At 41.6% G+C, this 15,533-nt stretch overlaps 1 protein-coding gene across 1 annotated transcript in view; it reads right to left on the reverse strand.

Moving 5' to 3' along the window:
• Nucleotides 1-343: 343 nt before the first annotated feature.
• The window catches only part of spred2a (sprouty related EVH1 domain containing 2a), a 125,837-nt gene continuing 110,647 nt past the window's right edge, over nucleotides 344-15,533 (reverse strand). Inside the window, exons 5-6 of the mRNA XM_073051240.1 lie at nucleotides 7,297-7,446; nucleotides 344-3,845 (exon numbers count right to left, since the gene is read on the reverse strand). Coding sequence (XP_072907341.1) covers nucleotides 3,186-3,845; nucleotides 7,297-7,446 — 810 coding nt within the window. The 3' untranslated portion in view covers nucleotides 344-3,185. The remainder of the gene's footprint in view (nucleotides 3,846-7,296; nucleotides 7,447-15,533) is intronic.

The following is a 15,533-nucleotide window of genomic DNA, read 5'->3' on the forward strand; positions in this document are numbered from 1 at the left end:
ATCCTTTTCCAGTGGATTTTGTTGAAATGGGAAATGAGACAGTCTGGGTTTGCTAAGAATGTTTGGGAAGCTACTGGTGTGGTACTGATTTTTTTTGAGAATGAGGGGCAGAGAATAGCATCATCTCTAGGATAATGAGTAGTTGGATAGTGGACAACATTAGTCATAACCTTTGAATCTACATAGACCACTTCCTACAATGGGGATACCAAAAGTAAGCCACAAATTTATAAATTCATTGCTTTGTTAATGATGTGGAAAGTGGCGAGGGATTCCATTCTCAACCACACATCATCACACTATTTTAAGATTTCCTATTGAATAACTTTTCCAACTCACCATCCACAGCATTTTGAACATCAATGTTCCTTTCATTTTATTGCCATCTGATCTGCCAAGGTACATATTTAAGATATGACATAAATGTAGAAGAATTATGTACTGGTCAGGTCATTATTTTGGAGTTTTGATATGATGTATTCATATTTACACAGTACATTGGAAAAGCAAGGGCTACATCATGATCATACATTAGAAACAATAAAAAAAATAGAACTAAAATGTACATCATACACGATATTTGTTTTTTTACAGAGGTAAAAATGCTTATTGTAAAAAAAACTAATAATCAATACAACAGGGTTTTTAGTATACAAGATAGTGGAGGCACTTTCTTTTAATCCTTTAAGGTGTGCATTGGCTGAAGACTGCACAAACAACAGCTTTTGGTTAACTTTCTTACCACAGATACAAAAATAAATTTGATTTGTTTTTCACCCACCACCCTGTGCCCCCCCCACCCCAACAATTGTCTTTTGTATTGCAAAGCTGATTGGGAGGAATACCACCACTATTCAACGTCAGTGTGGATGACAGATGAGAGCTATATTAAAAAAACTCTAGCTCAGCTCCATTACCATAGACTGCATACCTCAATTTACAAATTTACAGTGTGTATGCGTGGGAAGAAGCTAAACTGACCAGATGGATCCAAATCGCATGTCCATGTGGTGTCAGATGTAGAGGCACCTTATCTATGTTATACCAGTGAGCTGCTGGATTACTGCAAAGTCTCCGGAAATATTAGTGTTGAATTAAGCCCATATATGTGCTGTATTCCAATGTAGTTAAGACCACATGGTGATTTTAATAAAACTGAAATCACAATTTGCGAAGTTTCTGTGCGCATAAAATATCAGGGTGATAATCCCTTTACACGAGATGTTCTCAGTTATTATTTCGGGCCAGCCATCGCTGTAATGCTTTTCACACTGGTGTTGGGAGAATAATGCCCAGATGAAGTTGTCAATTTTCACTTGTGATGCATACTGAATCAATCAGTTCTGTCACTATCCATGCATACAGGATACAATTGTGCAAGCAGTTTTGTGCTGCATGTGTGTCAGAAGTATTCAATGAGCAAAAAAAATGCAGATGCAGCAACAGAATACAATGACTAATGCACTGGTCAACAGATTATCCTGTCGGACTCACGTGCAGCCCTCATTTTTTGGCATGGAAGTCTTGTTTTAAAATCTCATGTTGGTTATACAATGGAAGAAGGGGCAAATGGTGAACCATTTGTAATTAACCGTGAACAGGATGGCAAGTTCCAACAGACCTGTTTGCTAGCTGCCTTAAACTAAAATAGACCAGATTGTACCATGCTGCTGAGCTAAAACTGCTGCTTTTCAAATAAATAAAAGGCTAGTCCCAGTGTTACAAAAATATTCTTTCAAAGCATAAGCTTTCTACTTGATGGTTTATGCACTACCCCTATTAACCTGAGCAATTAAGATTTTGAAGGAAATCCCACAAATACCCACCCCACCCCATGATGTTTACAGTCACACTGACTGCAAGTTTGTAAGGCTTCAAAAATCCTTATTGTCTAGGACACTTTGTGCTTTTCAAAAAAAAAAGTCAACTTGGATCTTCCGAAATTGACCCAGTATTTCCTCACTAGTGCTCTGCGAAACTGTCTGTCAAACTTGGAATTCCAGTCACATGCAAAATCCACACAGTACAGTTGGCTAGGCCTTGGGTTTGGTTTACGTCCAAATCAACGGCACAAGTAATAGAAAAGACTGAGCAGTCTGTGGTAACCTCTCCCTGTGGCTCACTCGAGAAAAGACTGTAAAAGGCAGAGGCCAGCAAACTAGGTTAGTGAAATCAGATGGCCAGAGTATTAGGAACTAATAGAATGCAAGGGTCTTATACTTCAGTCACCCTGCTAAATGTAGTGAACTAACATTGTGCTCTCTGATTGTACTGGCTACAAGGCTGTGTAAATAAGAGACCAAGCAGTCAGGGAGCTTGGCTATATAGTATTATCAGATAAATGTTAGTGTATTGACAATTGAAATGAGAACTCTACTCAAGGAACCCCTTAACTAGAAAAGCATTTCTACTGTTTTTCAAAATTCAACATTTTGACAGAAACCAAATTTATCCTTGACCATTACAGTAAAAACGAGTGGGGGTAAGTGTTACATCTTGAGATTCAATAATTGCTTTAGAGTTTAGAGATTAGTCAAAAGCAAGTTCATTATTATTTTAAGAACTGTGCCGAAGAGGGTGATACCTACAGTTAGATTTTTAGTAAGTGTCAGAGTGTTGAAGAGAAATTAGGTGCAATTAACAAGCAGCATTATTTTGGCTTCATACAGTAATGACAATACTGTGTTGTGGTACAAGTTTACTAGCACACTTTCTTTTTGAAAAAAAGGTAATATATGATACCCGACTACAGGTGAAGTGTCTCAATTGGTCAAGCAGGAACCATTCATGCCAGCTTACTTGTTTAATGCTACATCCTGTTGGCAAGCTAGGACAGGACACCTTGGCACATCATGGTGTAGCAAACCATCAAATGCCCACCCTGGTTCCACATGACATCTCCAAACCACAACACACATAATTCAGCTCTCACCCGCTTTAGATTTTAAAAAAATTATAAACAATTGTGAGACATTCTTATATATATATTCATGATAGAAAAGTCTACTTGTTATCATTAGTTCCATTTAACGTTGGAAGGACACAGTCACCTATGGGCTTGCAGTTTCAGAGATGAGCGTACTCCAGAGAGACTGGTGACGTTAACTGCATCAAACTTATGATCAGAATTCTCCAGACCAAAAAATGTGCTCCAAGAACTGATGTTCCGCAGAAAAAGACACAAGTCACCCAACTGCTTTGTGTTTTCCACCACAACACCTGCACATCACCCCGCATCTGTAGCATGCTCGGAGGGGAAGGTAACAGCACATACAGGGAGCGAAGAATGACAGGGCTATCAACGCCAGCCAACGAAGGCAAAACTTCTCATCGTTGGTGTCACACGAGCAAGGGTCTGAATAATCTCCCTCTGGATCAGACATGCAGTGATACAGCATGCTGTCTGCACACCACATACAGCTTGCTCGACGGATGCAGGTTCGAATAGGATCCGGGGCGTCTTGGCATTGGCCCCTTCTGTTTTCCTCATGGTTAAACATGTCCCTGCAGTACACGCATCTCGATCTTTCGCCCTCGTCTATCCTCCGGCGGAGTTTCGACTTTGAAGGCATAGGCTGAGTCTTCACCACACCACTTTTCAAATCTTTACCGAATCCAAAATCAGAGCTCTCTACGTAAGGATAATTGTAATCGTGCTTTGAAGCATCACTTTTGTCGAAATGTACGTAGGAATCCACGTCACCATGGTCGTTGTATTTTGGACGCACTGCTGCATACCTGTAGTCCTCATATCTCTCCCTTAACCACGCTTTTTCTCGTGGATTAATGCGGACAATTTCTTCTTCGTCGTCTCGAAAACTGACATGGCGTTGCTTCGGCACAGACTAAAATTAACAAGAAATATATTAGTGCTTTCTGCCATTAAGAGATGGACAAATGCAAAATAATTCCTCATAGCAGTAAGCCGAGGACACCATTTAGTCTTAGAATTCCAAACAAGAGGACATCTACAGATGCAGAAATCCAATCAACACACACAAAATGCTGGAAGAACTCAGCAGGCCAGGCAGCATCTATGGAAAAGAGTACAGTCGACGTTTCAGGCTGAAACCCTGAATCAGGACTGGAGAAAAAAAGATGAGTCCGAGTACGAAGGGAGGGGAGAGGAGGAAGATGAGGTGGCGGGAGAGGTGAAGTAAAGAGCTGGGAAATTGATTCGTGAAAGAGATACAGGGCTGGAGAAGGGGGAAATCTGATCCTCCTCCCACTTTCTTACTCTAACACCTCATCTCTTTTTCTCCAGTCTTGATGAAGGGTCTTGGCCCGAAATGTCGACTGTACTCTTTTCCATAGAGGCTGCCTGGCCTGCTGAGTTCCTCCAGCATTTTGTGTGTTGCTTGGAAATAGAATTGTTGGATCCATGTATGAATGAATGGGTTCTTTCTTTAAATGGCTTCAAAAGAATTCAACACTGACTCCTGTACAGATACAATTATATGACCAGGTCAGTGATTTACCCCTTTTGCCTATATTTTACAGATTTAAAATTGTAAAGTTGGAAGGGCTTCCAGCAGCATTTATATAAGCTAATTGATAAACAAACTTAGCCTCTCACTTCGTCTTTGCTTGCAATTAGTTAAAACAGTACATCAAGGGGACAAAACTTTGGTACAAGCTTGAGACTGAGAGAGGCATCTAATGAACTGAACCTCCTCCTCAATGCACAATGTTCACTTCCAGAAAAACAAATCCGCTCTTTTCATTTTAAAGCACTTTTGATGTGGTTCCTCAGCAGACCACATTACAACAACGCAGAAAGAAGTGCCAAAAATGTGCTTTCAATTCGAATGCACCCTTTAAAGATAGTATAGCACGATTAGTTATCAAATTAAGTTTGACATATTTGTCTGTATTCAGTAGAGTGCAAATGACATTGCATTGCCCTTGGTTCTTTGCCTATACTTTATGTTTCAATCCTTTGATTGAGGGAAGCTCACATGATGAGATATCATTGCACTGTAGGGAAGGCATAATGAAGAGAAAAGTCCCAAATAAGGATCACTCCCTCAAAATGTGACCTATTATCAAGTATACTGGATGTGTCCAATGTTGCAACAAACCTAGGCAATACTTTGGCAATTTCTATGTCCCATTTATCAGTAATTTAAAAGTATACCTTTCTTCACATGAACCCCAAATAATGAGTATTGATCGATGAAGTCTTTCCACTCATGCCTCAAAATATTTGCAACTTTAGGGGTACACAAGCCATTAGCTTAGTGTACAAATGTTGAACTCCTTTCAACACACAAATAATTAAATTACATTTGTAATTGGCCATTCAGCTTCAGGTTTAATTATAGCAAGACAAAACAAGTAATTTCAAAGGGATTCAGAACAGTTTACATTTTGGTTTATTTCTAATGCAAACTTCAGATAACCCTTTAAAATAAACATTGATTGCTTTATGGATTATATTTAAAAGCAAAATCAAGAACCCAAATGGAGAAGGTGTAGAAAGTTAGAAAGTTGTAAAGTGATATTGAGGGTAAACTTTGGCACTGAGGTTTTCAAACCCTCAGATGGCCTAAGTATCCCTGGATTTGCCCAACCACAGTGGGCAGCCCTGTTTGGCTTGGCATCTACAAGATGGTCAGGGCACACTTCGACATTTTCTATATGGAAGGAGGTGCATTCTGCAATACAGCACCACGTATCGACAGAAGACTAATCCACACCTACATCATTCATGATCTGTAAACGGTCAGCATCTATTCCAATAATAAGGAATACTAGAAACATCTTTATCTGATAATAAAGAACACTAACAAAGGTTACAAGCATCTTTATATCACATCCACAATGCATTACTTCTCCCAGGTGAAAGCTGAACAAATTGAGACTCAACATTTTCATGGGAAAATTGGGATGTGTACATGAAGTGTGTATCAGATACGTGGCCAATGTGTATTGGGACTGGAAATTCAGGCAGTAACCGGTATCAGGGAGAAGCTGCAAGCTCCAATGGAACACAAGACTGAACACAGAACTATGTTTTGGAGGGAAAAGAATGGGGAAGGTGGAGTGGACAGAGGCAGAAGAAAATTGGGGGAAGATGCAGCGACAGGGATGCGTGTGGATCTAGGGCAGCTGAAAATCACTCAAACAAGGAAACCCACAATGACTTCACTCTTAATTGGAACCAGCAAGTGGAATGCAGAAGTTGTGTTCAATCTAGAGGACCAACACCTCTTGGACAATTTGCAGCTTTTTGAACTCGACTGAATTCCCCCAGATGAGGTAACTTGTTTTACTTTCTATTTCAGTACTGGCCATTTCTGCTGTAAGCAATATTGGCTCAGATTTCCCCTGTCCATTAGTGCAGCCTGACATGTTCCTCTGCCCTGCTGTGAGCAACACACAGTACAGAAAGCAGCATAATCACCTTCATTACTTTCACAACGTTCACCTCATACCTGTTTCCCACCTCCATGGTCTCTGCAACCTAAAATTTTTTTTTTCTCTTTCCTAATATGGAGGGTCAGTCAAAACATGAACCATGTTTCTCCTTCCAGAGATGCTGCTTGTCCTGATGAGTATTTCCAACATTTTCTGTTTTTGATTCAAGTTTCAGCCATTATCTCTCAAATATATACCCCTCAGAAAAGGGTGTATATATCTCAGGGTAAATATTTTCTTGGCAATGCCTCTCATGCTCATCCTCAAATTATGATTGGGATAGATATATTTATTGGGCGCCACAGTAGTGTAGCGGTTAGTGCGATTCTATTACTGCTCAGGGCACTGGAGTTCAGAGTTCAATCCCAGCATTCTCTGAAAAGAGTTTGTACATCCTCCTAAATTGTAAATTGCCCCGTTGTTAGGCTAGGGTTAAATGGGGGGGGGGGTGCTGGGTGGCACAGCTTGAAGAGCCTTTTCTGTGCTGTATCTCTAAATAAATACTTTACAATGTTTTAGCACTGCATTTGAAAAGTGTTCCCAGTGACAGTGCAGCCCCAATTCATTAGAGTCCTCTCGTCTTAGAGGAGGGGATAGCGCTCAACATTTTGGTGGAGGACTGGAACCCAAGGGGAGGGCACTAACACACTGAGCATATTTGTTTTGTTAAAATAATGCCATCTTCATTTATCCCATTAATAATAAAAATTTTCATGCTTCAGTAAGGAGGATTCCTCCTCGATCACACACACTCCCTCAGACTCCATTCCGCTCCCAGCTCTTATGCACTTTGTTATCTAATTTTCTTCTCAGACCTCGAACTGCCCCAGCACTCCCTACTGAATGCAGAAGGAAACAGCTGAATCGACTCCTCACCTGTTCCAGGAGGTAGTGGTCAGGGCTGTAATGATCAAGCGTGTGTCTCAGAGGACAGAGGGGCCGGTGAGTGTCACTGACTGTGGGAGTGAGCACCCTTGCTGGCTGCTCCTTCCTGTTCGATGAGTTTGAAGAACTGTCTGTTGCAGCCTTTCAAGAAAGCAAGGAGAAATCTCATCAGCAGAGAGTAAAACATCAGGTCTGAAAGCAAACATCATTCACATCAGAGCAAATCAATACAAGTGAATTCCTGGAATGCAAGACCGTAGTTGCCCACTGGCTGTGGTGTCAGAACATGTGCTTTGAGTCACTTTACAGCTAAATGAAAGCTGGATTAAAAAAAAATCCCCTAAGTACTGTTGCAAGAAAAAAATTATGAACCCTTTGCAGTTACCTGGTTTTCTGCATCATCTTTGTATCATCCACAAACTTTGCCACAAAACCATCAATTCAATTATCCAAATCATTGGCAAACAAAGTGAAAAGCTGCGACCCCAATACTGACCCCGAGGAACACCGCTAGTCACTGGCAGCCATCCAGGCCCCTTTTATTTTCACTCACTGCCTCCTGCCTGTCAGCCATTCCTCTATCCGTGCCAGTATCTTTCCTGTAATATAGGATTTTATCTTAAGCAGCCTTTTGTGTGGTACCTTATCAAATGCCTTCTGAAAATCCAAGTAATTGACATCCACTGCCTCTCCTTTGTCCACCATGCTCATTACTTCTTTGAAGAATTCCAACAGATTTGCCAGGCAAGATTTTCCTTTACAGAAACCATGCTGACTTTGACTTATTTTACCATTAATCTCCAAGTACCCTGAAATAATCTTTAATAATAGGTCCCAACACTTTCCAACCACTGAGGTTAGGCTAACCGGCCTATAATTTCCTTTTTGCCTTCCTCCCTTCACAAAGAATGGAGTGACATTTGCAAATGTCAGGAAAAAGATTTTCTTTGGACATACTTAATGCACAGACCTTGCTGACATATACATTTCAGTGTATGGGACTCACATTAACAAGGTTGGTAGATCAATAATGATGGATAGGGGTTTGATTTCAACATTTAAAGGAAGTCTGGATAATTATAGAGATAGCAGGGGCATGGAGGGCTATGGTCCAGGTGTAGGCCAATGAGACAGGCAGAAACACAATCCACCACAGACTAGATGGGCCTGTTTCAGTGCTGTAGCACTGTGATTCCGGATTAATCCAGAGGAGTGGACTGGAATCCTATCAAATGGAGAATTTAAATTCAAATAATTAAATAAATCTGGAATTAATCCTGTGTCAGTAATGGTAATCATGAAGCTACAAGACTGTCAACAAAATCCATAGTGACGGCCTCCAGCAAAGGGGCTTTGTCATTCTAATCCCATCTGGCCCATGTTGACACCACGGTCATCACAAGCAGATTCTAATTGTGACGTTTAGGGATAGCAATGAACAGCTCCATGCCATGAACAAAACAAAACTAAACACGGTTTAGCCGCAAGCTGTTTAATATTTTCCACAAACGTACATCATTCACAATCAGAAAATGGTATTCCCACAACAAAGGCTCGTACAATCCCACACAGACTGCATTCATTTACTCATACTGGAGTTCTAAACAGATGTTTTTCCCCTTGATCAGGATTTTGTTTCAACTCAAGATCTCCGCCCTTGTATCATCAGTACTCCAAAAGTTCACTTTAACCTCTGCATCCTTGAAGACAGTTCCTCTTAAAAGCACATTAGTTGGTCTGGTTTGGTACGAACATGACTGCACAACTTTTATGCGATAGCAAAATCAAAAAAGCTAGAATTTGGAATCTGCATCCCCGTGACACTTAATTACAACTGCCTGATCCAAGGCTGCAGGACCAGACGGTATCCCAGGGCGAGTACTCAGGATGTGCGCAGCACAGCTGGCAAGTGTTTGCAGACATCTTTAATCTCTCCCTCTCCCAGTGTAGAGTGCCCTCCTGCTCCAAAACATCCACCACTGTCCTGTACCTAAAAAGACCAAAGTAACATGTCTGAGCGACTGGCGTCCTGTCGCACTCACCTCAATAATAAGCAAATGCTTTGAGAGGTGGGTCAAGGACTATAATATCTGCAGCTTGCTACCACCCAAACTAAACTCCCTACAATTTGCCTACTGACACAGCCGATTGACAGATGACACAATAGCCACTGCTCTACATACTGTCCTTACACATCTGGAGAAGGATGCTGATGTGAGAATGCTGTTCTTGGACTACAGTTCAGCATTCAACATCACAATTCCATCCAGGCTCGACAGGAAGCTCAGAGACCTTGGCCTTGACCCTGCCTTGTGCAGCTGGATCCTGGACTTCCTGTCAGATCACCGGCAGGTGGTAAGAGTGGCTCCCTCACCTCTGACCCTCTGACTCTCAATACAGGAGCCCCTCAGGGCTGTGTACTAGGTTTCCTCTTTTATTCCTTGTATATCCACGACTGTGTCACCATCCACAGCTCTAATCTGCTAATTAAATTTGCCGACGACAGTACATTATTCGGCCTAATCTCAAACAATAACGAGGTAGCCTACAGGGAAGAAGTAATCTCTGACACAGTGGTGTCAAGAAAACAGTCTCTCCTTTAATGTTGCAAAAACAAAGGAGCTGGTTGTGGATTACAGGAGGAATGGAGATGGACTAACCCCTATTGACATCAATGGATCTGGGTCACCCACATCACCGAGGATCGCACATGGTCTGAACACACCAGCTGTGTGGTGAAAAAGGCACAACAGCATCTCTTTCACCTCAGACAGTTGAGGAACTTTGGTATAGGCCCTCAAATCCCAAGAACTTCCTGCAGGGCCACAATTGAGAGCATCCTGACCAGCTGTATCACTGTCTGGTATATCCCTCAATCACAGGACTCTGCAGAGAGTGATGCCGACAGCCCAGCGCATCTGTAGTTGTGAACTTCCCATGATTCAGGACATTTACAAAGACTGGTGTGAGAAAAGGGCCCGAAGGATCTTTGGGGACGTGAGTCACCCCAACCACAATCTATTCCAGCTGCTACATCTGGGAAATGGTACCTCAGCATAAAAATCAGGACCAACAGGCTCTGGGACAGCTTCTTCCACCAGGCCACCAGACTGATGAACTCATGCTGATTTGAGTGTATTTCTATATTACACTGACCGTTCTATTTATTATAAATTACTATGATTGCACATTTAGACAGATGTAAAGATTTTGCTCATGTATGCAAAGGATATAAGAAATAAAGTCAATTCCATTCATTTTGCAGCAGAGCTGTACATTTCTGCTGGAATAGGTAAACAACATTGGCAAATATTGGGAGAGGAGCCAGGGAAGTCCCAGTGTAAGATGACCACCGACAGAGACTGGCACTGGTATTTTCAAAAAGAGAGTACAAGGAAAAAAATTGGGAGATTGCAAGTAAAGAGATCTTACACCGTTAATGGTAAGGTCCTTTAACAGTGCTGATATTCTTGGGGTTCATGTTCTTAGCTCCCCAAAAGTGGTTACACAAGTTGATAAGGATTGCATGCTTGCCTTTATTGATTGAGGAAGTGAGTTCAGGAGTTGGGAAGTTACGTTGCAGCTTTACAATCTGTAGCTAGGCTGCTTCTGGAGTACTGCACGTAGTTCTAGTCAGCCCCCTAACAGTAAGAATGAATCAGATTCTGATAGTGACAGGATGTTTCGAAATCTCAACATGCTCTATTCACCGTTTCAAAAAGGAAAGATTAGATCGCTTCGGATTTTAAAATTCTCATTGTTTTCAAATCCCTCTGTGGCCTGGGCAAGTTTCAGATTATCTGTTCCAATTTCAGCCTTTTGAGCACCTGCCGCTCTGAGTTACTTTAGCTGTACCTTCAGGTGAGCCACGGACACAAGCTCCAGAATTCCCTCTCTAATTCTTCCTCCCAAAGATGCTCCTCAAAACCTACTTCTCTGACAAACCTTTATGCTAGCTTGACTTTTTAAAAAGAATCACCTTTGGTATGCTGCTACAAAAACACTTTTGGATGTTTGGCTATGGTAAATACACACTGTAGCTAGTTGTTGCAATACGCTGAAATTAGGCATCTACGGTTCACTGCTTTTGCTGTACACCACAGCGGTTAGTAATGAAAACCTTAAAACATAATTAGAAGCATAGTAATCAATATATTAATGATACAAGTTCTAAAATTCATAAACGTAGTAAATAAACCATATGAAGGAAATCACCTGCAGAATATAACCAAAAGTGAGTACACATGGAGCAAGTCTCTACCATAAAGTTATAACTATAATTTCCAATTCTCAATTAAATATATTTTAATACAACAATTAGATATTAACTAAATTAATCAGACTTCAACTCTCAAGCCCACTAGACAGACAAGTTGGGTGCCTCTTGAAGGAATATGCAGATTTGGAAAAAGATGATTAATGCATTTCCTATGATTAAACTCCAGCAGGAAGTCCATTAATAACCCACATTTTCAAACTTTCAAAGGGTGTGGGTGCTAAACAAATAGGTGATGTTTCTCTCAGAACAGGGAAGTTCAAGAGGTTAGTGGAGATCAAAATTATAAGGGTGGGGTCAAAGAAACTGACAGACGCAATTTCCGTGAGATGCTGTTTTTAAACTTAAGGGCATAAATTTATTAAATGAAAATCAAATTGGGAGGTTGGAAGAACAGCTTTCTGTGGTGGAGTTGCTAGGACTCTGTGTTCATCTGAGCAGAGCTGCAAATGCCATAAACTAAGTCCTGAGAAAGAAGTGAACATAGAATTTAAAAAGCTGCAAGAAATGCAGTCACTAGTTACAAGCTGTTTTGGCGCATGCTGTATGATTGATTCTGGAGGAGAGACACGAAAGAAGGCCTGCAACCTGAGTAATCTCAACTGAGTCCACGAAATGCAGAGTGGAACTCCAGCTAGAAAATGCATCGACCATAATCGGCAAACCTACAGAAACTTCACCACTGTTAATTCAAGTATGTTCAAATAACAATGGCTGCAAAAGCAAAATGGTGCCAGTGACCAATGTGACCAACAGCGCCAACCTGCAGAATGTTCACAAAACAACTACTACTTCTCCTTCTTTTAAAAATATTTCTACTACCAGCCCGTGTGTAATTCGAGCCTGTAATTTACATTTTGACAGTGTGTTTTTGGGCCGACTGAGTGATTTGGCACTCTGAGAAAATCCGGCATGGTTGAGAACGGAGCATGCCTAATAGCAGAGCGCCAACCAATGACCGACTCCAATTCTCAACCAGCTTGCTGATTAAAGCATCGAGCATGATCGGAATAAAGAGAATGGGAGTGGAAGGCAAGTGGGTATTCAGCACCATCTGAATTGCTGAATCCCCGCTGCTTGCGTTTGACCAGTTCCCTTCTCCCTTTTGCCTGCTGCTGATGGAGGAAAGAGCGGGAGCCTTGGATCTTGGGCACGGTTTGATTGGTGAGGTTTGTGGTTTGGATACATTTTTAGACGACTCTGCACTTGTGTTTCTGCAATGACACAACACTAAACTGAACAGATCTGAACTAAACTGAACATTCCTAGACTGTTTCAAGGATTCTACGGTCTGAAATTCACTTGTTTTTGCCATTTGTGCAATTTGTTCTTTTTTTGTGCGCGTTTGATGTTTTTGAATGGGTTCCATGGTGTTTTTGTTTTGTGGCTGTCTGTGGGAAGACAAATCCTGGGGTTGTATACAGGATACATACTTCTATAATTAACTGTATTTTCAATCTGTGAATCAATATGGGCACCAAATACATGCAATAAATAAGGCAGAGTTTTTGCACAAATCTTTTTTCTGCAGCTACATTTGCTTTCATTGCCATCTTCACTGGACATAAAAAAAAACTTCATATCAACTCACGGTAGCATAAGTGGCTAGCACAACACTTTACAGTAGAAGTGATCATGGTTCAGTTCCCGCTGGTGTCTGTAAGGAGTTTGTACGTTCTCCCTGTGAACGCTTGGCCTTCCTCTGGGTGCTCCAGTTTCCTCCTACACTCTGAAGACATACTGACTGGTAAGTTCATCGGTTGTTGTAAATTGTCCCATGACTAGGTTAGGATTAAACCGGGAATTGGTGGGTGGAGCAGTTTGAAGGGCCAGATGGGCCCATTCTTTGCTGTTTCTCAATAAACAGAAGAAAAGATATCTGGCAGGACAAAATCTCCAGTACAGAGAATCTCACATAGAAGACAAGCGTTTCATTTCACATGTTAGCTACCAAGGTCTGTATAGTGTTTCATTGCAAAATATTTCCAAAGTAAAGCATTTGCAGTTGGACAACACGACACTTAATACAAATTTGCAATTTTTTGCTGAACTTAACAGCCTGCCTATTGCCAAAATGCTATCACCTCAAAATCTGATGTGAAAACCAGGTTCTATTAATGAACATGCACCAGGAACAAAGAAAAAAATCAGGTACTCTTGGGAGAAACTATATTGAAGCTGTACATCTGTCTCTCATATGGACAGCAAGCATTGTCCCAGAGGTTTCATCTTTTGGAAAGTAGGACTTGAGAGAGAATCATTATTCTAATTACAGAAAAACTCTAATGATTCACCACCAGGTTGTTCAGAACTCCTCACGGGTCAGCAGCTGGCTCACTCTGTAGTCCAGAAAGCCACTGGGTATGTGGCTGGGGCTGGGGCCCAGAACGCCGTGGGCCAGGAATGCGTGTGGGTTGACTGTTGGAGCCAAAGTAGAGGGCTTGCATATTTCTGGGTCTCTTTTAACTCACTGGGGTCATCAGAACATTTATTGTAAAGTTATGAAATAAAGGTTTGGATAGTGATAGGATTACGAGGAGTGTTTTATGGCTGTGGGCCTTCACTCACTGGAGTTTAGAAGAATAAGGAGGGGGAGGGGAAAGAGACAAATTGAAACCTGCCAAATACTGAAAGGCCTAAATAGAGTGGATGCGGCGAGGATGTTTCAATAGTGGAAGAGTCTAGGACTAGAGGGCACACCATCAGAATAGGAGGATGTCCCTTTAAAACAGAGGTGATTTTGTTTCAAACACAAGTCTGTCCATTATCAGTTTAAAAGTTGACAGTAATGTATGACACAATTGTGACCTTGAATGTACTGCCTGGTAAAGGTGGAGAAGCAAATTCAACTGTAAAAGAGGAACTGTAGTCAGAAGGTGGAACTGATGGGAAGATCTCATGAAGAGTCAGCACAGGGGCCAGGAATTGAGTGACATCACGGTGCTGTATCACCACTTCTTGTACGTGTATAAAACCTCCCCACCATAGAGGACATCTACAAGGAGGGCTGCCACGAGAAAGGATTCCCAGCCTCCAGGCCATGCTCTCTCCACGATTCTGCCACTGGGAGGCTCAGGTCTCACACCATCTGGTTCAGGAACATCAGGCTCCTGAACGAACATGGATAACTTCACATACACTAACACTGAGTTAAGCTCACAGCCTACTTTCAAGGACTGCTCCTTTCCGTTCCATGAGTTTGAAGGACTGTCAAACTCAAGAAAACAAGGAGAACTCTCATCAGCAAAGAGTAAAACACCAGTGTCTGAAAGAGGGGTCTGAGTGTAGCATCAAGTTTGCTGATAACACCAAACTGAGTTGAAAAACAGATTGTTCAGAATCTGGAGTCAGAGAGAGAGAGTTGAGTGGGCAAGGGTCTGTGAAGTATAATGTTGGTAAACATGAGGTCAGCCACTTTGGAAGGAAAAGTAGATCAGATTACTATTTAAATGGTGAAAGATTGCAGTGTACTGTTGTGTACAGGGACTTCAGAGTGCTTTGTATGAATTGCAGAAGGTTGGTTTGCAAGTGCAACAGGTTATCAAGAAGGCAAATGGAATGTTGGTTATCACTGCTAGAAGGATTGAATTGAAGAGCAGGGAGGTTATGCTGCAACTGTACAGGGTACTGGTGAGGCTGCACCCGGATTACAGTGTGCAGTTCTGGTCTCCTTACTTGACGAGAGATACTGGGTTTAGAGGTAGTGCGGAGGATGTTCACTGGGTTGATTCCGGAGATGAGGGGGTTAACCTTGAGGAGAGATTGAATTGCCCGTGACTATATTTGCCGGAATTCACAAGATCTAAGAGGGGATCTAATAGAGACAGAAAATTATTAAAGGGATAGATAAGACAGAGGTAGAAATGTCGTTTCCACTGGTAAGTGCGACTAGAAACTAGGGGACCTAGCTTCAAGATTTGGGGGAATGGATCAAGTTGGAGATGAAAAACAA

Source organism: Hemitrygon akajei, chromosome 7 (genome assembly GCF_048418815.1).
Source record: "Hemitrygon akajei chromosome 7, sHemAka1.3, whole genome shotgun sequence".
Classification (NCBI taxonomy): domain Eukaryota; kingdom Metazoa; phylum Chordata; class Chondrichthyes; order Myliobatiformes; family Dasyatidae; genus Hemitrygon; species Hemitrygon akajei.